A 21,034-nucleotide genomic window follows, 5' to 3' on the forward strand; every position below is an offset into this window, starting at 1 on the left:
ACACTCGCGCAGACGGCGTTAACATGGCGCTTTTCTATGATCGTACCGAGCAGATAAACAAGAGGAGGGAAAGGTTGAGGGGGTAGGCGCAATTATTATAAAAATCGCATTGAGAACCTAGCAATTCCCCACCCCCATCAAGAAAAGCAGACGAGCACTAAGGAGGAGGGGTCGATGGTACAATCTGAAAACCGTCTAAAAACATAAGACTTGCTTTAGAAATGAGCATACGTACGCAAACCATAAAAAAAACCGACTCAAGCACGTCCCACGCTATAACAAACGAGAACGATTAGTTTTAGTTGTTTTTTTAATCACCGAGCTTTGCAATTTACACGACCTTACTGTTTCCCCGCGCTCCTCCGCCAGCCCCAAGCACGGGAGGAAGCGCGAGGCGGTCGAGAGGCGCGAGGCGACCCGTCGCCGCATAATTTATGCACGACGGGGCGTGGCCGCGAGGGACGGGCTCGGCCAATCGCGGAGCGAGGGGCGTGGTCGTCTGTTCGGAAGAGAAGTTGGACCAGCGCGAAGCCCAGCACTGCTCAGAAAAGACAGATAGAGAGGCAGGCGGCGGCGGCACAGGGTGGCAGTACGACCCTCTTTTGGGGGGGTCTGATTCTAACAAAAATATAACACACATATATGCATGCCCAGGCCGGTCCTATGCCGATCATAGGTATTTTAGCAAACATCTAGATCTATATCTATACATTTAAAAATGCCTATTTTACTTTTCCTGATAGACACGTCCGCTTCTATGAATCAGCGCACTTATTTGGGTACGACGTATCTGGACATTGCTAAAGGCGCGGTTGAGATCTTTATGAAGGTAAAGAATAATTTTACCCCGACTTTTACCGCTTACTGTTGTACGTTGCCGGAGGTAAGGATCCCTATGATAGGTTAAGTCGAAACTAATGTGTACTATTTCGTTTTCTTTAACAGCTGCGTGCCCGAGACCCGGCTAGTAGAGGCGACAGGTACATGCTAGTTACATTCGATGATCCACCATACGGAGTAAAGGTAAATAAATACTGCTGAATTGTTTATATGTGGTTAAAGCGTAGATATTTTCTGACAGTGAGACTCTACTGTCCCTCTGGTTCGTAGCATCGGGTCAGGCGGCTCCCCGGTGACGAAAACGGCTAATTTTTTGTTAAAATACCCGCAGACCCGGAGCAGCGCAGCCTCTGAACATGGCGGACATTTTGCTTTTGTGTTGGGAAGCTCTCGAGCGCTGAGATGGAGGCGGAGAGATTTATTATCTACTGTGACGTGTTGCGTGACGCGTTGGTGGGCTAACACGGCCTGGATTGGACAACTAGTCTGCCCATCTCTGTCAAGCCCCTCCTCTTGCAGTGCGCTGTGGCTGACCTCTGTGCTTTCTCATTGGTCAATAAAGACTGAACAAATCAAACTGATTTGATTTGTGAAAAGCCATCAATAAGAAAAGAGTGCATTTCACTCAGAGAATTCTCATGATTTTTTTTTCTTTTATGACAGGTTGTCACAAATTATACCTTTTTTTAAAATAGGCATTAAAAAGGCAATTTCCTGTCTTTTCCACCATTTCAGTACATAATCCACCCGCCCAATTTTGAGACTCTCCCAATGTATAATCCCTTGAAACCAGATAACAAAATTGCCTTAAAGTCACATGATTTACATTACCTAAACAGCCTAACAGTACAGGAAAGTTCACACACAAGGCGATTCAGACAATAGACGATTTTGGTATGCCTTCCTTTCTGTGATTAAAAACAAATAGTTCTCTCACAGTAGTCAAGCAACACCTCTCAGCTTTTCCAAAGACAACGGGAGTTTATAACTTCCCGATTGTCATGTGTCAAATATGCATCTTGATGAACAGAGAACCTGGTCATTCATAGCAACAAAAATGCAAGTTAAGCCCAAAGATTATACATGCTCCAGTCATACTGGTATCTACCCATGCAAAATGTATGGATTGTACATGTCTTGCATTGATGTGTCCCTCCCAAATCCATCCCATAGTTAGTTGTGTGCATATTCACCAAGTATACATCAAAACAATTAGGCCAGATCCATGACCTCTGCATTGCAGAGATATTAGTGGCACATAAGCCCCTGGTGAGAATGTTTGCTGTCTTTGAGATCTCCTCGTTTTACAATTAAATCACTTAATTATTTTCCCCTTAAATCACAGCACATGCTGTGGAAGGATGGATCCATCCTCAAGAGTTTTTTATTGTGTTCCATGCCGAGCATTTGCGTGACACACATTGCGCCGTGATACCTGTGTGCACAGTAAATGCTGGCCAGTATGGAACTGTGCGTTCATCAAGTTTGGCATTAGCTTAGTACAGCACTTGATCACCGGACTGCTGTTAAGACCTGTAGCTGTGACATGCTGCTGTGTGTGTAAATGTGTTTTTTGCTGTTTGACATTGACAGTGAGAGCAGGCAGTTCATTAGTGTTTTCTGTCTGGCAGGGGGCCAGCTACTCTCTTGGGGGGGGGGGGGGGGGGGGGGGGGGTTCAACCCCATACTCCCTGTACACTTCTTTACTGACTTATCCTAGAATGTCTGAGGCGGCCTTTTAAGTGCCCTTATAGTGAGAATACGGTGCTGTAATATCTAGGGTAGGCCTAGACCTTTCCCTTTTTATACCTTCTGCTGCATGCGAACGTCCCCATTCCCAACTGTGCTTTGAGCCGCAACACGGAACTGCACAAGCTGACATGACGGAGCATTGTGTGTACTCCTCAAAGATGTCCATTTCTGATTACTATGAAGTGTCCTAAGATGCAACAGCTTACTTACATAAGCGCTCAGCTCTGTGTGTGCTATTCATGGCCAGCTTGGCCCTCCCACCTGTTTAAAAACAGTCTCTTCAGCCAAGCTTTCACCCTGTCTGAATTAGCCACCACGCTAACCCAGTTCTCAGCAACAATACAGTGTGCAAGAGCCAGCAGAGCAGGATAGAATCTGACCACTGTGTCTGAGAGTGGCTTTTTTTTTTTTTTTTAAATCTCCTGTCAATTATTCATGAGATTTTCAGCAGCTAATCAGTGAAGAGTTCAGTGAGCCTCCAGCCCTGACAGAGTTCTTTCTTCTCGTCCATGTTGTTCTGTCCTGTCACTTGTCATCTCAGTGCTAGACAAACATCATTATTCTCTCTGCCCATTTTCTGATTTTGATGTTTGGTTTTTTGGGGGGGTTTTTTAGACTTAAAAAATAAATAAATAAATACACACCTTCCTTCCCTGTGCCTTGGCAGTTAGTTTAGGTTTATAGAATTAGTGCATGGAACTTTCAAATGAACCACAAATTTATAGACTCATTTTGGGCTTAATATGTGTATAGGTGAAAGATCGAGAAATTCACAGAGATATTCAAAATGACCTTTTTAACAGTGAGATATGGTGGAAAAGTGCATAAAAACATTTGATTCTTTGTAGGTGATCAGTAAGAGTAAGTTTGTTTTTGGTATGTTTGTGTACAGTAAAAAAAAAAAGTAAAAATATACAGTATTTTACCTATTCAGGTGTTTATATGGAAGAGTTCTGAAGTATATGGCTTTTTTTTGCACATATCTGGTATAATGGAGGGCTTATCACTGCAGGATGTTTAATGTCCACACTGCCTCATGTCTTATCTTGCTCTGAATCAAGATACTGTAGTCTGTTTTTTGTTTTTAGTATGCCTAACTAGTAGGGCAAATGGCTGAGCACAAACTCACGCTACTACCACTTCTCCTCTGCCACCATTCTGGGATTTATGCGGTTTGGTCCAATTCTCATTTAGTTTCTCTAATTATTTGTCATCAGAGTGTGCACGGTGACAAGGCATGTTAGAAAAATCCTTGCAGTATTGTGGGGTTAGAACCTTGATTTCTTGTGGGGAGCGCCAGTTACAGCAGAGCCCCAGATTTTCACAAGCTCAGTCTTCTGTGTTATAATCACTTTGGGTGGTCAATTAGCCCTCATTACATGGGAATAACACCACTAGCTCTCCACGCATGACAAACGCTACCCTGCAGGCTACCAAATGTTTCTGCTGCAGACCAGGATGGTGATAAAACCACTGATCTGTGACCAGTTCTGCCCATTTGGTAAAAACATCTGAGACTAAGGAAAGGCTTGCGGTAACCTGATCCGGGAAGAGAAGCAAGCCCACAGGCAGGGCCTCTCTCAGGAGCACCTAGCCCGCGTGCGTTGGCTGTGGGTCTTCCCTGCGGGTGTCCTGCACCCCATAGCACCAGGATGATTCTTACTCCTCCTCCTCCAATGTGGGACCCGCGTTTACATGTGTGGCAGTTTCCTCATAACAGCAACTTTGCAGGGAACAAGTCCTTATCTGTTAGCTTCTGCTATGCTGTTCATTTGTTCTGGCCACCTGTTCTGCATTTGGATAAGGAAGACAAGTTTGGATTGAATTTGACTTGCTTTCTCTCTGTCTGATTTGGGCCCTTCCTGTTTTAGAAGGGAAAACCTCTATAAGAATTATTGCAGTAAAGGAACTCAATGCAGATGCTGCTCTGTTTTGTAAAGCTTGGGGTGCGATTTAACCACACCTTGCTTTGTCCCTTCCTGAAATACGTCCATGGACTGAATTGCTTTATGATGTTTCCTATTGATCCATATGGGTCAAGGTGGTCATAATCTTTATATACTGTATTTATATTCAGTCTTTTTACACACTATCCTTAAATTATCCCTGAGATTGTTTTAAACATTTTTTTCCTTATGTACAAAAAGAAGGGTAATAGCTTTTCCCATGTGTAGCGTGTATTTGACATGAAAAGCACAAACCATAAAGTCTGCGAATCAATGGTGCAAGGTCAGAGAGTGATTGTAGCTAGAGCACTTCACAGTGCTTTGCTGGAAGACATCTGAGGAGTCAGGCCTTTTCGTCACTCCGCACTCGAGAGTCTTTGCCCCTATCTTGGCCATGCGATGGTCGTCAAGGGAGAGACACTGATTGCAGTACCTCTTCTACAGAGGCGATGAATTGTTAATGCAAAGGAAACAGAGGACTGACGGGCAGACAAAATGAAAAAAAAAAATAGAATTACTCTTGTACTTGAATTATTGAGTGTCACTGAACACTGAAAGGATGTGCAATGTCCCTCCCTTTCCGCCAGTAGACTCAGTGTAGGCCTCGAACCTCAAAAAGCCGAGCTTGTATTTGTTTCATTCTTGCGCAAAAACACCCACACGTAGTGCGGCGAGGCTGAGCTGTTTGGAAGCTGAAGTACTGCAGGATCCGACCTGTTAAATAGGTCGGGCTCGCGGGGGATTCACCGGACATGCGTTGCGCTAATTTGCTTTGAACTGAACAATGACATTTTTGAACAAGCGTCCCATACGGATATTTATAGTGAACCATTAGCCAAGTGTCATATTCCGGGCAAATGAATGCATACATTGCAGTGGACTAATAGCGGCACTGTGCCAATACGAGGATTGTGGGTCAGGGATAGACTCCCAGCAAGCCCAAAATGGTTTCTGAAGCGAGGAAAGCGAATCAAATCAAGGGCTGTATCTCCAGACTGTATCACGGAACTCTGGGGTGCTTATGCATATGCGTGCGTGCGCACACACACACAGACACACACACACACACACACACACACACACGCCACTTATCCTATCTGATCCTTTCCACTCTTCTTTCTTATCCTCCTTTTCTCATTCTCTTGCACTCATTGAGACGGCGTAGTAGATTACGCCTGGCAAGCATGCAGGTCACCCACGGATTAAGCGTAATGCCCTAACTGTGAGGTACTTGACCTCTCTGGAAGTAATGGTAAGAGTAGCCACTGCTGATTTGCAGAAATGCGGATTCGCAGGCTCGGACGACATGCAAAATTTCATCCGTCTGTGCTACTCGGTTCAGGCTTTGATCTCGTTTTGCAGCAAACGTCATCCAATACTGAATGTGAAGCTATGTGTGTTTATGCCCTCACTGCACTGCTGTGTGACCTAATGGTCTACTTGTCTGGTCATGCAGCGCTTGTATTGCCATGTGACAGCTTTCCTGATCGTGTGTGTGCGCGTGCGTGTTTGTGTGTCGTTGTACTCCAGGCGGGCTGGAAAGAGAACCATGCCACATTCATGAGTGAACTGAAGAACCTGCAGGCGTCTGGACTAACCACGCTGGGTAATGCGCTCCGAGCTGCATTCGACTTGCTTAATCTCAACAGACTGGTTTCTGGCATCGACAACTATGGGCAGGTATTAATAACTACCTTATTAATGTAAAGAGGTTGAGATAAAAGGTGTGTCCAAATGTGTGGCTTATTGATGCACTAAAAATATCTGAAAGAACAGAAAGAAAATCAGCATGCAACAACAGTTTAATAGCATCAGGCTAATAAGGGTCCACTAACGTTAATACAGTCGGCACACTCGACACATGCAGCATACACGTCTCAAGCGGTGACCTTATGCCCTCCACCGTGTCTGAGTGATGTAAGAAACTGTCTGACCCATGCAGTGTAAATGGACAGAGTACAACAGGATAACTGCACGTGTCTATTCCCAGTGTAATGTAGCTTCCATAAAAAGCCCGGTTTTCCATACTCTGCAAGATTACATTCAAGCCATGCAAAGAAAAAGCAATAACATTAGGATTTTGTCTGTTCATAACACTTAACACTCAGCCAAGGGTGTGCTTCTTAACCCGCAGAAAAGTGCAGTAAGAGTGTTTTATTCCCTTCCAGGGTCGGAACCCTTTTTTCCTGGAGCCGTCAGTCATTATAACCATAACGGATGGGAACAAGCTGACTCACAGCTCTGGCGTGCCAGACGAGGTGAGGACTGGCAGCCCGCAGGCCGTTCTGGCTTTGTGCATTTGAACTGCAGAATCCTCGAGTGCCCCTCTCACCCCTCTCATCCTCTCACCCCCTTACCCCTCTCACCCCCTCACCCCTCACCCCTCTCACCCCCTCCCCCCCGCTCACCCCCTCACCCCTCTCATCCTCTCACTCCCTCCCCCCTCTCACCCCCTCACCCCTCACCCCTCTCACCCCCTCCCCCCGCTCACCCCTCTCACCCCCCTCACCCCTCTCACCCCCTCACCCCTCACCCCTCTCATCCTCTCACCCCCTCCCCCCTCTCACCCCCTCACCCCTCACCCCTCTCACCCCCTCCCCCCGCTCACCCCTCTCACCCCTCTCACCCCCCTCACCCCCTCACTCCTCTCACCACTCGCGCTCTTGCTCCTTTTACAGCTCCACCTGCCGCTGAATTCCCCCCTGCCCGGCAGCGAGCTAACCAAGGAGCCGTTCCGCTGGGACCAGCGCCTCTTTGCCCTGGTGCTGCGGCTGCCCGGCGCTGCCGTCCCCGACAGCGAACAGCTTGGCAGCGTCCCCAGCGATGAGTCCGCCATCACCCAGATGTGCGAGGTCACTGGAGGTACGGGCCCAGGCTGTTCTATAACAGCCATTTGTTTTATTTTATTCTTATTTGAGCTGGAGTATTTGTGCCCACCAGTTGTGCAGTGCAGACTGACCTGAGTTCAGTTCAAACTCCTATTCTGTCTCTCTCGGGAGACGACGTTTCTCAGTAAGGCCTGTTGCTTGTTGATTAATTAGTTTGGCCATTTACCGGAGACTATATGTGCACAGCAGGTGCTCGAGGCAGCTCTGCACAGTCAACCTGTGGGACCTGTAATATCTGTGCTTTAACCTTCATTATTATTGAATATCAGATGGTTGAATTGCACTGGTGTCATGACTCTGCACGAAGGTTTCGCATCAACTTTAACACTGTCAGGATCCCCGCTGATCCGCACATCCGTGAAGCCGTGTGTGGTTTTCGTGCAAAGCTGCGAATTTAACCCCTATGCTTTTCGTCTGTTTTTGTTCAAGGTCGGTCGTATTGTGTGAGGACACAAAGAATGCTGAACCAGTGTCTGGAGTCGCTTGTGCAGAAGGTTCTAAGTGGAGTTGTCATTAATTTTGAAAAAACTGGTCCAGATCCGCTTCCTGTAGGTGAAGGTGCGTGTCAACCTCAGAGTGTCGATGGTGGTGCCCTTCACATATGATCAGAATCTGTTCAGTCTCAGACTACCTGTTTGAAGAAAGAGGCCTGCATGCTTAGCATGTGTTTCTAATTCTGTTTTCTTTTTGCTGCAACAACTAAAATCCAAAGGAACAGTGGAACTTAGAATTCCACGTCGCACGTATGTGCCGTTTGAGGGAGACCGCACGGGTTTCTTTCCAAATGGATTCAAGACCGGTGTACCGCCTGGATGCCTTGGGCACTTTTGCTGTGATGCTGTGTTGCGTGTGTGCAGATGGCGTGGTAGACCCAGCTCGGCCACTCATGTCCTTCAGTCCTCAGCCTTGGCACAGCTGCCACAAGCTCATCTACGTGCGGCCCAACCCAAAGACCGGCGTGCCCGTGGGCCACTGGCCAATCCCAGAGTCCTTCTGGCCTGACCAGAACTCCCCCACACTGGTGAGTTTGAGGTGCCACCATTATCCACTGGTTTCTCCAGGCACACACACACACCATTAGGACCAGCTGGTGTTGTGATGGTTTTGGAGTTGCTATGTGTACATTGCCTACCTGGGTTTTAATTTTTTTATTTATGTATGTTAATTTATACCAGACAAACACCACAACATCAACAATCAATTAAGCTTTAATGCAGTCAGTACACGGAGAGCTTTGTATTTCTTTGACAAACAATTCTTGGTCTGCAGGGAATGGCTTGTCTCTGCAGCAAACAGAAGGTGTTGTCAGTTGGAGAATAACATTAACCACGTGGTTACCTAATATGGACATATCATGACCTTAGACTGAAACTAAATATTTATTCATTGTAGTTGTAATCATGGGAGAACCTAGTGGATCCTTTGTTCATATTTCAAGGCAGAGATGGGGTTAAGAGGTCTGTGTCAAGGCCAGGCTCTCGGAGACTCTGAAGGTTGACTCACAGAACACCGAGAGCTAAACGGAGATCAGCAGTACTGGCCATAATAGGAGCCAGAAGGTTTGAGGCCTCTTTTATTGCGCTGCAGAGGCCGAGCCTGGTGCCATGCTTCTCCTTGCCGTGCGGGCACAGAGAGTGCGCATGCCGGCCGAGCGAGGCTCCGCTCCTGCCCCCACCCACTCACGCCGCTGCCTCAGTTCCTTACGGATCGCCTCTCGGCACGACGGCCTTTCCTGCTCCCGCTTCCCTGGTCTTGCTCTCCAGTGTCATGGCTTCAGCGCTGTGGTACGTGTGCGAAGCGGAGGAGGGGTCCACGGCTGCTAGCGACCGGGAGCAGAGAAAGAAGGAACTGGTTCTGATAGTTATGCTAGTTCTGATAGTTTGGTACTGGTTCTAGCAGCTGGCATTTATATTTGTCAGTTTTTAAGGTTCTGGCTTCAGATTGACATGTCTAAGGTATTATAAATGATTAGAATAATTTTTCAGGTCCCTTTTTAGCAGGGTATCCTCGTTACTTTGTTTAGTGCAGTGTTGAGGTTACCTGCTGAGAGAAAGAACAGCTTGTGTTGTCATGGGCCTGCAACATATGGGCTGTTCTCTCTCTCTCTCTCTCTCTCTCTCTCTCTCTCTCTCTCTCCCCCTCTCTCTCTCTCTCTCTCTCCCTCTCTCTCCCTCTCTCTCTCTCTCTCTCTCTCTCTCCTTAAGCCTCCTCGCTCCGCCCATCCCATGGTCCGCTTCTCCTGTGTCGACTGTGAGCCCATGGTGATCGACAAGCTTCCCTTTGATAAGTACGAGCTGGAGCCATCGCCTCTTACCCAGTACATCCTGGAGAGGAAGACCCCTCACACATGCTGGCAGGTGGGCCCCTCACATCCTCACACCTTCCCAGTGGTCTCATTACCATCTGCCTTCATTCTTATACCTCTGTTTTCCTGTCAGTGGTGTGTTAAGAATAAAGTAGACCTGACATGAATCTCCTGGGAGTTAAGGTGTCAGGAGGTGCTATGTTTAGTGCCATTTATAGCTTGTCCCCAAAGAGCTCTCCACATAACGAGGCGCCGATGAAGTCATTTTGCCTTGGAGGAGCTAGCCCCATGTGAGAGCCTGCTAACTTGTGCCAACCCACTGCTAAACTTTGCTAACCTGTGGTAACCATTCTCTTCCCCTGCCAAGGTGTTTGTGAACTGCAGCGGCAAGCACAGTGAGGCGGCACAGCCGTTTGGCTATCTGAAAGCCAGCACCACTCTGACCTGCGTTAACCTCTTTGTCATGCCTTACAACTACCCCGTTCTATTGCCCCTCCTTGGTAAGCAGGTGTGAGCGTGTCAGGCAGTGCACTGTGGGACTGTTCATTGGTCTTTACCAAAGAGAAAAACTTTTATTATATACATTTAGCATTTAATATTGTATTGTATTTAACACAGAAACTCATCGGAACAACATGTCTTTTTGTGGGCCAGGGTTTTTGCCCCTATATATATATATATATATATATATATATATATATATATATATATATATATATATATATATATATATATATGAGAGAGAGAGAGAAAGAGAGAGAGAGAGTGAGCGATTGATTGATTGATTGATTGAATGACTGAATGAATTCCAGTGAAGTACACAAGGCTTGCAGAGGTTTGCTTTCACAGTTAATTTTGGAAACATCCTGTTTCTCTGGAGCTCTTTAGTATTTCACTGCAATTGTTACTACCTCTACAAAACCTTCTTTTAAATGAATATAAAACAGTCACCTGATGTGCTTTTCATTATGCGTTATTTTCATATGCTATAGACTAGGCCTTAATCGAGAGTCATGAACGCTTCGACGTCTTCTATATCTTGTGTTAACAGACGACTTGTTTAAAGTCCACAAGCTGAAGCCAAACCTCAAGTGGCGACAAGCCTTCGAGTTCTACCTGAAGTCTATGCCTCCTTACTTTCTGCTGGTAGGGTCTGCAGTGCCACCCACACTAAATGGGGGTGGAACAAATAAGTCCTGGTCTGATTTTGCTTTCTAACTCAGAATTCCCAATTAGGACTGTTCCTTTGTCCGATGAACTTTAAATGCTGTAATGAGGTTGAGATCCTGTGCCCTGATAAAAACGCCCTCATTGTGTCTGTCTTTGCTGGTTTCATCTCTCTCTCTCTCTCTCTCTCTCTCTCTCTCTCTGTGTGTGTGTGTGTGTGTGTGTGTGTGTGTGTGTGTGTGTGTCCGCCTACAGCCCTTAAAGAAAGCACTGAGGATGATGGGAGCTCCGAATCTCATCTCTGACAACATGGACTGTGGCCTCAGTTACAGTGTTATCTCCTACCTAAAGAAGCTCAGCCAACAGGTGAGGGCTCCCTGCTGTTTCCCTCTAAAGAGCCCCATGTTAGTCCTGACCAGAAACGGACCAGATGTCGCATAAATCCGGTCGTTTATTTATATACGCTCTGCACATGGTTATTAGTATTTCCATGTAGTCATTTCATATTTACGCTGCTTTAACGGCAAGACATTCGAATGAAGTGACCTCATTCGACCTTGGCAGGCAAAGATCGAGTCGGACCGGATGATCGTGTCGGTGGGTAAAAAGCCCCCGCAGGAGACGGGCATCAAGGTGAGGAATCACTCGAGCACGCTGTCCCTGGCCCACCGGTGCGACTTCAAGCAGCTGCTACAGGGCATCACAGGCGAGGTGCCCCTCCGCCTCAGCGAGGTCAACTTCAAAGAGTTTGCTGGCTTCCAGATCGCTCTCCTCAGCAGGGTACGACCTACGGCAGCGGGACTGGGCTGGCTCAAAGCCAGTTTCACTCCTACATCATTTATGACTGAGATCATGTTTTCCGGGTCAGGGTGCGGCTAGCCAGAGGGAGGCACGCCATTACATCTTCACCGCATTAGGGTGCACACAGGAATCACATTTAATTTCACTAGGTCAAATACCGACAATCAGAAAACTATGGGTCACTACTGTTGGGAAGACATGTCGGCTTCATGAATGATAGATCATGGTAGAGCAGCATATTACCATAGTGTGGTTAAGCACAGTATGTGATATAAAAATTGAGATATACATGTACAGTTGACAATACATAAAAAGTAAGTTATCTCCGTCTGTCTTTCCTGGCAAGGATGTGAAGCCCCAGCCCTATCGGAATGCCTACGATATTCCACGGCAGAATGTTCTGGACCAGGTCACGAGAATGCGTTCCAACCTTTTGAGGACTACTCAGAAACACATCAGAGGCCAAGATGAAGGTCGGCACACTGACATACAGATTTGCTTTGTCCTTTATCTAATGCACAGACACGGTCAGCAAAAAGAAACTTAAGGACAAACAAGATGAACGTGAATATCAGTATACAGGGACACAAAAAAAATGCCAGTTTGAGTTGAACATTGAGATTTGAGGTCACAACATAAAATTTGAATTTAGGAAGTGCATTTGTTTAATGATGTAAACTTGGGATTTTGTAGATTACTTGCATAGTATTCCTGTGGGTCAGATGGGAAACTATCAGGAATATCTGAAGTTGATGCCATCTCCATTGCGTGAGATCGACCCGGACCAGCCCAAACGGTTGCACACATTTGGCAACCCATTCAAACAGGACAAAAAGGTGCTCCCTGAACCCACCCTACCCTTAAGGGTCCATTACATTTGATACACCAATTCTTAATAGTTTAATGAGTATGTTGCCTTATATTATTTTGCAGCAAGTCAAGAGATTTTTTGCAGCTTTTTCCAAGCCCATAAGTCTCAAGGTCTTTAGTCATTTGTGTTTTTCCTGCATGATCACAGGGAATGATGATAGATGAAGCAGATGAGTTCGTCACAGGCCCCCAGAACAAGAAAAGGGGAAACCCCGGAGAAGCCAACTCAGGTGCAGCTCCTAAGCGGAGGCGTAGCATGTCCCCGCTGCTGCGCCGGCCACAGACTCCGCCCATCATCACTAACCATGTGCTGGGTAAAGGGCCAACGGTGGCCCCGGGACAGCATGGTCTCATCAAACCCATCCCACTGCACAAAGGTGAGCACCACCAATGTCAAGTGTCAGAAACTCACGCTTAGGGATGTCATGCTGGCAATTGATGGTGTATGTATCTCAAAATGCCTGAAGAAAAAGGAAAATTCCATGTTTGGTTTGGTTTGGGTACCCCCCCCCCCCGCTTGCAGGAGTGGAGGGGAACAACCTGGCAGGTACAGAGAGTAACGGCGAGAGCGTGTCGGGCGGGGAGTCTGGAGACGGCTGGCCCGGAGGGCCGGACAGGGTGGGGGGAGGTGCAGCAGCTCTCTCCCTGGAGGAGAGGGGAGGGCTGGGTGTGACTGATGGCAGAGAGGACAGGGGCCCGCTGGAGAACAGGCTGGAAGAGGACTGCCTGGACGAGAGGCCCGTTGACCGGCCGCAGAACTGCGAGGGTCTGAGTCCTCCGGACCAGGAGGTGGCAGTGGAGGGGCCCGGGGGAGACTCGGCAGCACGGCCCACCGTCATCATGGTTCCCCTGGAGGGAAGCAATGCGGAGTTACGCACACGAGTCATGAAGGAGGTCCGAAAGCCTGGCCGCAGTGAGTGTCCACCTCCGCGTTCCTACCCTTCACACAGCATCCACAACAGAGTTATGCAGAGTTCCGTTCACACTTGAAATTTCCCCTGACCTTTGGCCTATTTAGATTATGAGGCAATATTCAGGCTCCTTGAGGAGGTGAAAGGACCAGTGGCAGTGCAGAGGTACTTCATCCATCATGCCATCAAGGAAGCAGCCAGGTGGGTGTTAACCAGTCTACAATACACACACACACACACACACTCACATCAATAATGTAAAGCCTGTAAATGCATTAAAACGCTGGTGTGCTGCACTTAGAAATCACAAAAAAGTACTGCATGTGCAAAGATTAAGTCTGTCGGTTTCTGTTAGTGGGCTAAAAAAACGCTGTACTGAAGTAAAGTCCAGGTGCTATACTCGCTTCTAAGGGCAAATATCAGGACGCATACGCACCAAGATGTGGGCGTTTGTGCTCCGTGTGATTTGCATCCGATAAAGGCCACCACTACAGCTGAAACATCATGTTTTCGACATTAAACCAAATCTTCTCCTTCCATAATCAGCTAGCAGAGCACCTTTCAGTATGGGGGGGGGATGTTTTTGCAAGAGGGCCTGAAGAACAGTCTGTGCCTTCTTTCTGATCATTGCTAACACGCCGCGCCCAACGCCTTCCTCAGGTTTAAGAAACGTGTGCTGATCCAGCAACTGGAGTCGGCACTGGAGGAGATCGAGGAGCGGCAGAAGCTGCCAGCACAAGTCAACAACATCCATGGCAGATAGTGAACACCTCCGCACTCGCTCGTGAGGAGGTAGGGGGTGGGACCACGTCAACACAAGGAGACAGAGGGCCAGGAAACACGAAGATGCCTGTCGAAGGCTAACGCCCGTGCTTCATGATGAGAGAGCGAGCGAGCGAGCAACAGGGAAGCAGAACCGAGCTCCCTTCTTAAAGTGACACTCTGAGGCACTGAAGTTGACATGCATCAGTTCGCACATGAAAAGTTGAAAGATTTGAAAGAGCCAACAGTAAAGAGGTCTGGGGGAGAGGGGCCGTGGACGGCGTAGATACGCTTCCTCCAGAAAAAGCAGGTCCTGCTCACTGTCCCCACGACTGCTGCCATGACCATCACTACCCTGGTGAGAGGCGAGGACTACAGAATTGCTCTTTCATGGACATGCATTTGCGCAAAATATCTGCAGCTCACCGGGTTCAAGAACAGTCCGGAGTGGAATGGCCGTTCAGAGCAATAATCCTGATGCCATCAGTACACCACGCTCTTGAGAGTAACGCAGTGCTGGGTTTTACTCTAGCGTCCCTGATCTGACCCAACGTCCATGCAAGATAATCCTACCCAAGATGTGTTGGTATGAGATCACTATGGCTGGGTTGTGTTTGTGGTAACATGCACTGACAAGCACAGCCAACTGGACCAGTGAGTTTGACATTGTGCAAAGCCTCACCAGGCCCTGTTCAAGTTAACTAGTAACATGCAACATATTTTTTAAGCAATAGGATCCAGTGAGCACTGGAAAACGTTGGTCGAAACAGCTGTTATGACTAAACTTGGCCAGAGAAGCCCACAATGTCAGTTTTATTCTGTCCAGGAGAAAAGTATATAGTTGTTTGTAAGCTTTACACCCATTCAAACAGCTGCTCCATACAGGTGTGGCTGAAAGGCTGTCATTGGCTTCTTTTCACATGCAAAACCTACCTTGTGACATTATTGTTGTTCATTTTGTTTATTTTTAAAAAGCAGATGTATACAACTTTTTGATGTTCATAAATAATATAGATTATTTTTGGATGGTATTCTTACCAGAACAAAATAAGAATATTTTAAGAATTGTATAAAACATTTTATAACTTTGTTATTATATATGAAATGGAAAGTTTTATGATTTTTTTATGAAAAGACAATGAAAAATAAAATAAACATTATAAACAAAATGAGCATTAAATTATGTTTAGGTTACCTTACACTGACGAAAATGAGGCAATTTCCAGATTTGTAATCTAGTAGTGGTGTACCTGCATTTTAAAACAGATATTTACACCGCCAGAGTGCACAAGGACAGCCTGAAGGACGTCAGCATTCACAGATGTCTTCGGATTGGTCTTGAGACTTATTGCATGATCATCAAAATTACAAATACAATATGTAGGAATGAGCAGATTGAAAAGTATAAACAATTCTAACATTTCCCTTCAACACATTCATGACTATTATTTTTTATTAAATGCATTCAATATGTATTATTGATTCGATACATAAATTGCAGTAAATAATTGTGTAGGATAGGACCGACATTTCCTTCCACTCTTCTTCTAAACAACATTCTTGAACTATATAATTGCTGTAGCAATTATGACACACACATACACATGACCATTGTTTGTACAAGTATAAAGTTCAATACAGGTGATATTTGGTGTAATGTAAAAATAACCTGTTTTATTCCTCTACTGATCTTTGCTTAGCCAAGTCTTATTTAAAAAAAAAAAAAAAAAAGCCATTTCAACTGTATACATTTTTAGGAGTGCTTAGCCCATTCAGGCTCTGGTTATGTGTTGTAAAAGGATGGTGTGTGGGTGGTTCTACATAAAAGGCTTAGTGTAGGATCAGGATAATAAGCTTAAACTTGACTCATTTTGAAAGCACATGAAAATACAAACCAATAGGTAGCCAATCGGTTGACTACATTTTCTTTTACTCAAGCAAAAATCTATAAAAGTCTATGCGCATGTTCTTTTACAGATTCTTTGGCATACATGGACATGCACATTAGAGACAGTGTAACAGCTACAACTGCCTTTCAACTATAGCATTCATACCATGCCACTGGAGAGAGAGAGAATTACAATTGCTGGGGTGGAGATAACAATATAACTGAAGCCATTTATCAATAAAACCTCAGATTTTTATTTCAATAAGTTAAAAATGATCAAATGCATCATAACATAAAACAAAATGGAAAAACAATGCCCACCCACCCAAGAAAGGCAAGTGTACCATTAGTTTTCCAGTGTGTTCACAGTATTGTTAGCACTCCTTAGTTAGAATTCTTACTTTCGCAATCAGGTATCATTTATTGATTTCACTAACTACAAACAATCTGCATTCCAAATCCTATTTTTAAGTCCATCAGTCGCAAATGGCATATCTGAACACACATACAAGTAATGGTCCAAAGTATTAACGTCCTGTGAGCACAGCACAGCGGGGAGAAAACAGAAAACATGGCAGGACACCAGAAAATGTGGCAAACCTATGGGTGTGGATAATGGGATTGATGCCTCTGGTTGAGCAGACGAATGACATCATTCCCCCCCCCCTTAATGTGCAATGCAAAGGGCTACAGGAGTTTCTTTCAGACTTAAGACTCCCAAACAATAACAAGTATTTACAAATGTACTGGTTGGAAAAAAAAAAAAAAAAAGGGGTTGGCACAGTCCATAGATGTCAAAGTAGTTACCACATTGATGAGATTCAGATTTGTTCAGCATATTTACATATGCACAAAAAAGGGTGAAAGGAAAATATGTATATCTTCCCTTTCCATTTGAGGTGTTTTTATGGACGCAGAAAAAATGGGGTCAAGATGGGCACAGCTGCCCTTTCAAGGCTAGTCTCAATGAAAGTTCTCCAGCTTGCGTAACCGCAGGGGGTTTGAGGGTAAGGCCTGGGTGGGGGCAGCAGGCTCTTGTTCAGTGGAACTGAAGAGCACCCTGCCTCGATGATTAAACAGATAGAACGATGGGTGGTTTCTCAAGGTGTCAAACGTCCTGATCAAAGGAAATCAAAGCATTTTTTTTCCCATTAATGGTGTCTGATGACAAATATTAATTAGACAAAATCAGATTAAAATGTAAAACTTTTAGAAGACGGGTTTTCTGTGACTTACTTGTGTTTGAGCTCTGAAGAAGCATCCATGTCTTTAAACTCTCCAGAGATGTGGACTATTCCACAACATGTAACCACAAATGCTAACAATGTCTGTAAGACTATCTGCACACACACACACAGAGAAAAACAAAGGTTTTGCCCCCAGTTACCATTATTCTCCAAAATACACATTACAAAGAAAGCATCGTATTCTTGACAAAGAGCTGAATGTTAAAACTTACATCTACTGGAAGAGTTTCATTCTCTTTTTCTGTCAATCGCATGTATGAGCGATCTGAAATAGAAAGATTACTCAATGGTCTGCATGGGCCAAAGTCAATCACTCAGAACAAGCCCAGTACAGGATATAAACCATTTGCCTACTCTATAATATCTCTTTCTACAGCCTAGCAAAATAAACCACTATCACAACTGGCATCATCTTTTGCTTAATTCTTTGGACGTCACCTTCAATCAGTCTTACTTGACTACAGCAGATCATACAGTTGGAAAAACTCAGGGATACACTGATAATCACTTGCTTCTGGCGTATTACCTTCAAAAGGAAAGCTTACAGACACAGCCTATATAAAACACTAAAACACAGAACTGTTATCTTCCCTCACCCCTTGTGTATGTTGCCTATTAATAGTGTATTGCAGATTTTATAATTAAGCACAGCATTAACCATCATACTGAAATTCAAGAGTATGTCCTTTTTTTTTTTTACATTTCTGGTAGAAAACAGGTGTCCTAATATAACAGATACATATGCAAAAATGGCGACGAAATCTTTATTTCTGAGTTGGTTAACGTTCATTCCCATCCCCAAGCTCAACCGTTAGACAAACTGAATCGTGGCCAAGAAATCGAAAACCGAACCGAACCCTAAGCAGTGTAAACCGTTACACCCCTAACCGACAGCCTAACACGAAACGCCTCGGGTAGATGAAGCACTTTGTTAGCTAGGCTAGCCAACTGAGGAATCCTTCTTAGCGAGCTGTGAGTTTCAAAACGGCTTTTATTTGAGAACTGCGACCAGAAATGTAACCGATATGACTAAAACATTAGGGCAGCAGCTAGTTACCTTACTCTGACAGAAGGTTTAAGGGAACTAAAGACTGAATGAACCAGCTTACATCGATATAGCTAGCGTTAGTTAGCCCGCCGCATGACACTGCTCAGCCTGCACAATCTATCGCGAATATAAATCACTCCCAACTAGCCTGAATTAGAACATGCCGGATAATGTTTAATCATGAAGAAGCTTCATATATTCTCTAAGGTCATGACAACATGTGAAATATGCTGAACATCTCGTCAGTGTATCGAGTAACCTAACGCTACAAGAGACGCGGCTGGGCCACTTCCTTTAGGCGCAATTTTACAAGGACCGTGACAGGACTGTTTCGCATTTTTAAGTGCGACGTAGCCATCCTTTAGTCCGCGTAACATTTCCTTTGAGAACTGATCTGTACTCACGTTGCGCTGCCGAGAAAGCTGCGTGGGCCAAAGCAAAAAGGCCTACACCAACAACACCTTTCCAAAAAGACGAAGCCATTTTCAATCCGGCGCAACACAGCTTCACAGCAACGTGAAGCTGGCCGAAAAAAACGTGTCACACTTCCCGGTGCTAATAAAAGTCTAATCCAAAGATTTGCATGAACGGTCTTTTATTTTGAAAATTGCCAACCCTTCCAATTGCCCCTATCTGAGGCAGTTCCACACTGCTTCATTCATAATATATTGATTAAATAGCATTGTGTCTTGTTCCACTATAGCCCCAAATTAAGATTTTCCTAATTTCTGCTAGCCATTTCCATCTGGGAACATCCATGCAGTGGGAGTGTCCAGATGTTATTTTAAATTCACCATTTTCCTTCAAATTCCTAATTTACACTGCTAAAAAAAAAAAAAAAAAAAAAAAGAACGGAACACTTAAATCACACATTAAATCTTGATGAACGAAATCTTCAAGTTGATATAGATTCAAGTTTATATAAACTATGTATTTTGTTGAGAAGAAAATGACATAACAAGGATAAATGTAAACCAAAATTATCAACACATTGTGAGCTGGATTCACACTGAAAATCAAAGTAAAAAAAGAAATCACAGGCTAATCCAATTTACGTGAATTTCATCATAGCAACTCATAATGTGATTCAGTAGTGTGCATGGCCCCCACATGCCTGTATGCACTCCTGACAATGCATGCGCCTGATGAGATGAAAGATGGTGTCCTGGGGAATCTCCTCCCAGAACTGGATCAGGGCACCAGTGAGCTCCTGGACAGTCTGTGGCCCTACATGGCATCATCTGATGCACTGATACATAACATCCCAGAGGTCCTCAACTGGACTCCGGTCTGGAGAACATAAGGGCCAGTCAATGGCCTCAATACCTTTGTCCTCATGCACTGCACTAGCATAAGGTCTGACAGTTGCTCTGAGAACTTCCTCCTGGTAATACACAGCAGTCAGGGTACTGTTGGCTCTCGTGGAGGGTCTTGTGTTCCCAGACCATCACTGACCCACCAAACTGGTCATGCTGGATGACGTTGCAGGCAGCATAATGTTCACCATGGTCTCTCAGGACTCTTTCATGTATTTCACATATGCTCACTGTGAACAGGCTCTTATCTGTGAAGAGAACGGGGTACCATTGGCAGACCATTGACATTTCTGGTGTTCTCTGGGGAATGACAATTGAGCTGCATGATGCTGGGCTGTGAGCACAGGTCCCACTAGAGGATGTTGGGCTCTCATGCCACCCTTGTGGAGTCTGTTTTTGACAGTTTGGCCAGAAGCATGCACATCAGTAGCCCACTCTAGGTCATTTTGTAGAACTCTGGCAGTGCTTATCCTGTTCCTCTTTGCACAGTGGAGCAGATACTGGTCCTGCTGCTGAGTTGATGCACTTCTAAAGCTCCATCCTGGTATCTTCTCCATGCTCTTGAGACTGTGCTGGTATCTCCTCCATGCTCTTGAGACTGTGCTGGGAGACACAGCAAACCTTTTTATGACAGCATGTATGGATGTGACATCCTAGAGGAGCTGAACTACATGTGCAACCTGAATGGGCTGCAGGTACTGCCTCATGCTACCAGTGGTTACAAGGACACTTCCAAAAATGCAAAATGAGTACTGTAGAGAAGAAAAGTCAGGAAGGATGAGGAGAGAATAATTGTTGTCACCACCTGCAAAACCATTCTATTTTGCAGGTGGGACAGATTCCATCAATTAAAATGTCATGGGGAAACCGAAGCAGATGAACATGAATGTTTGTAAAAATTTGTACTACTACATGTTATGCTGGAGTCAATTGAGAACATTTTTCAGAACAGGCTTACTGATCCAAGACCAAGAGTCCCAAATTGATCTTCTCAGAACAGGATTACTAATTTAGTTACAATCTCTGAATAGAAGTACTATTTTAGTAACAATCTTTCAACTCATAGGAATTAATATGATAAAATGGACAAGAATGGATAATTGTTCAGCACTTTTATTACGTCGATCCCCCACACCAGTGAATAAAACAGATTCAGATACAGAATTCCACCGTTACTCGTTGGATAACTCAAAACCTATTGGACTAATCTTTGTATTAGTCTATCATTCTGCCATAATACTGACATTTGTTTACATTTCTCAGTTCTATATAATTATTCATGTTAAGATGTTT

The 21,034-nt window shown here is 45.0% G+C and overlaps 2 protein-coding genes across 2 annotated transcripts; one reads left to right on the forward strand and one right to left on the reverse strand.

Annotated features, from left to right (window-relative positions):
• The first annotated feature begins 527 nt into the window (after nt 1-527).
• Nucleotides 528-16,901, forward strand: ints6l (integrator complex subunit 6 like). The gene is made up of 18 exons (XM_027019166.2): nt 528-829; nt 946-1,023; nt 6,069-6,218; nt 6,707-6,796; nt 7,217-7,400; nt 7,856-7,984; nt 8,284-8,447; nt 9,631-9,783; nt 10,099-10,231; nt 10,783-10,877; nt 11,154-11,264; nt 11,463-11,678; nt 12,046-12,172; nt 12,393-12,535; nt 12,718-12,946; nt 13,093-13,482; nt 13,588-13,681; nt 14,141-16,901. Exons 1-18 carry the CDS (start codon nt 719-721, stop codon nt 14,241-14,243), a joined length of 2,700 nt encoding a protein of 899 aa, XP_026874967.2. The 5' UTR covers nt 528-718; the 3' UTR covers nt 14,244-16,901.
• On the reverse strand, nt 16,365-18,964 carry mmgt1 (membrane magnesium transporter 1). Its single transcript, XM_027019167.2, has 4 exons — nt 18,830-18,964; nt 17,590-17,642; nt 17,367-17,470; nt 16,365-17,247 (listed from the first exon to the last, which is right to left on the reverse strand). Exons 1-4 carry the CDS (start codon nt 18,906-18,908, stop codon nt 17,094-17,096), a joined length of 390 nt encoding a protein of 129 aa, XP_026874968.2. The 5' UTR covers nt 18,909-18,964; the 3' UTR covers nt 16,365-17,093.
• Nucleotides 18,965-21,034: the final 2,070 nt, after the last annotated feature.

Source organism: Electrophorus electricus, chromosome 12 (genome assembly GCF_013358815.1).
Source record: "Electrophorus electricus isolate fEleEle1 chromosome 12, fEleEle1.pri, whole genome shotgun sequence".
Classification (NCBI taxonomy): Eukaryota; Metazoa; Chordata; class Actinopteri; order Gymnotiformes; family Gymnotidae; genus Electrophorus; species Electrophorus electricus.

Coding starts and splice junctions, on each gene's coding strand:
- mmgt1 (XM_027019167.2), bottom strand. CDS start 18,908: ATGGCTTCGTCTTTTTGGAAAGGTGTTGTTGGTGTAGGCCTTTTTGCT. Junction 17,643..18,829: donor AGCTTTCTCGGCAGCGCAAC/GTGAGTACAGAT, acceptor TTTCTATTTCAG/ATCGCTCATACATGCGATTG. Junction 17,248..17,366: donor TCTTCAGAGCTCAAACACAA/GTAAGTCACAGA, acceptor TCCTTTGATCAG/GACGTTTGACACCTTGAGAA.
- ints6l (XM_027019166.2), top strand. CDS start 719: ATGCCTATTTTACTTTTCCTGATAGACACGTCCGCTTCTATGAATCAG. Junction 6,797..7,216: donor GCTCTGGCGTGCCAGACGAG/GTGAGGACTGGC, acceptor CTCCTTTTACAG/CTCCACCTGCCGCTGAATTC. Junction 13,483..13,587: donor GGTCCGAAAGCCTGGCCGCA/GTGAGTGTCCAC, acceptor TGGCCTATTTAG/ATTATGAGGCAATATTCAGG.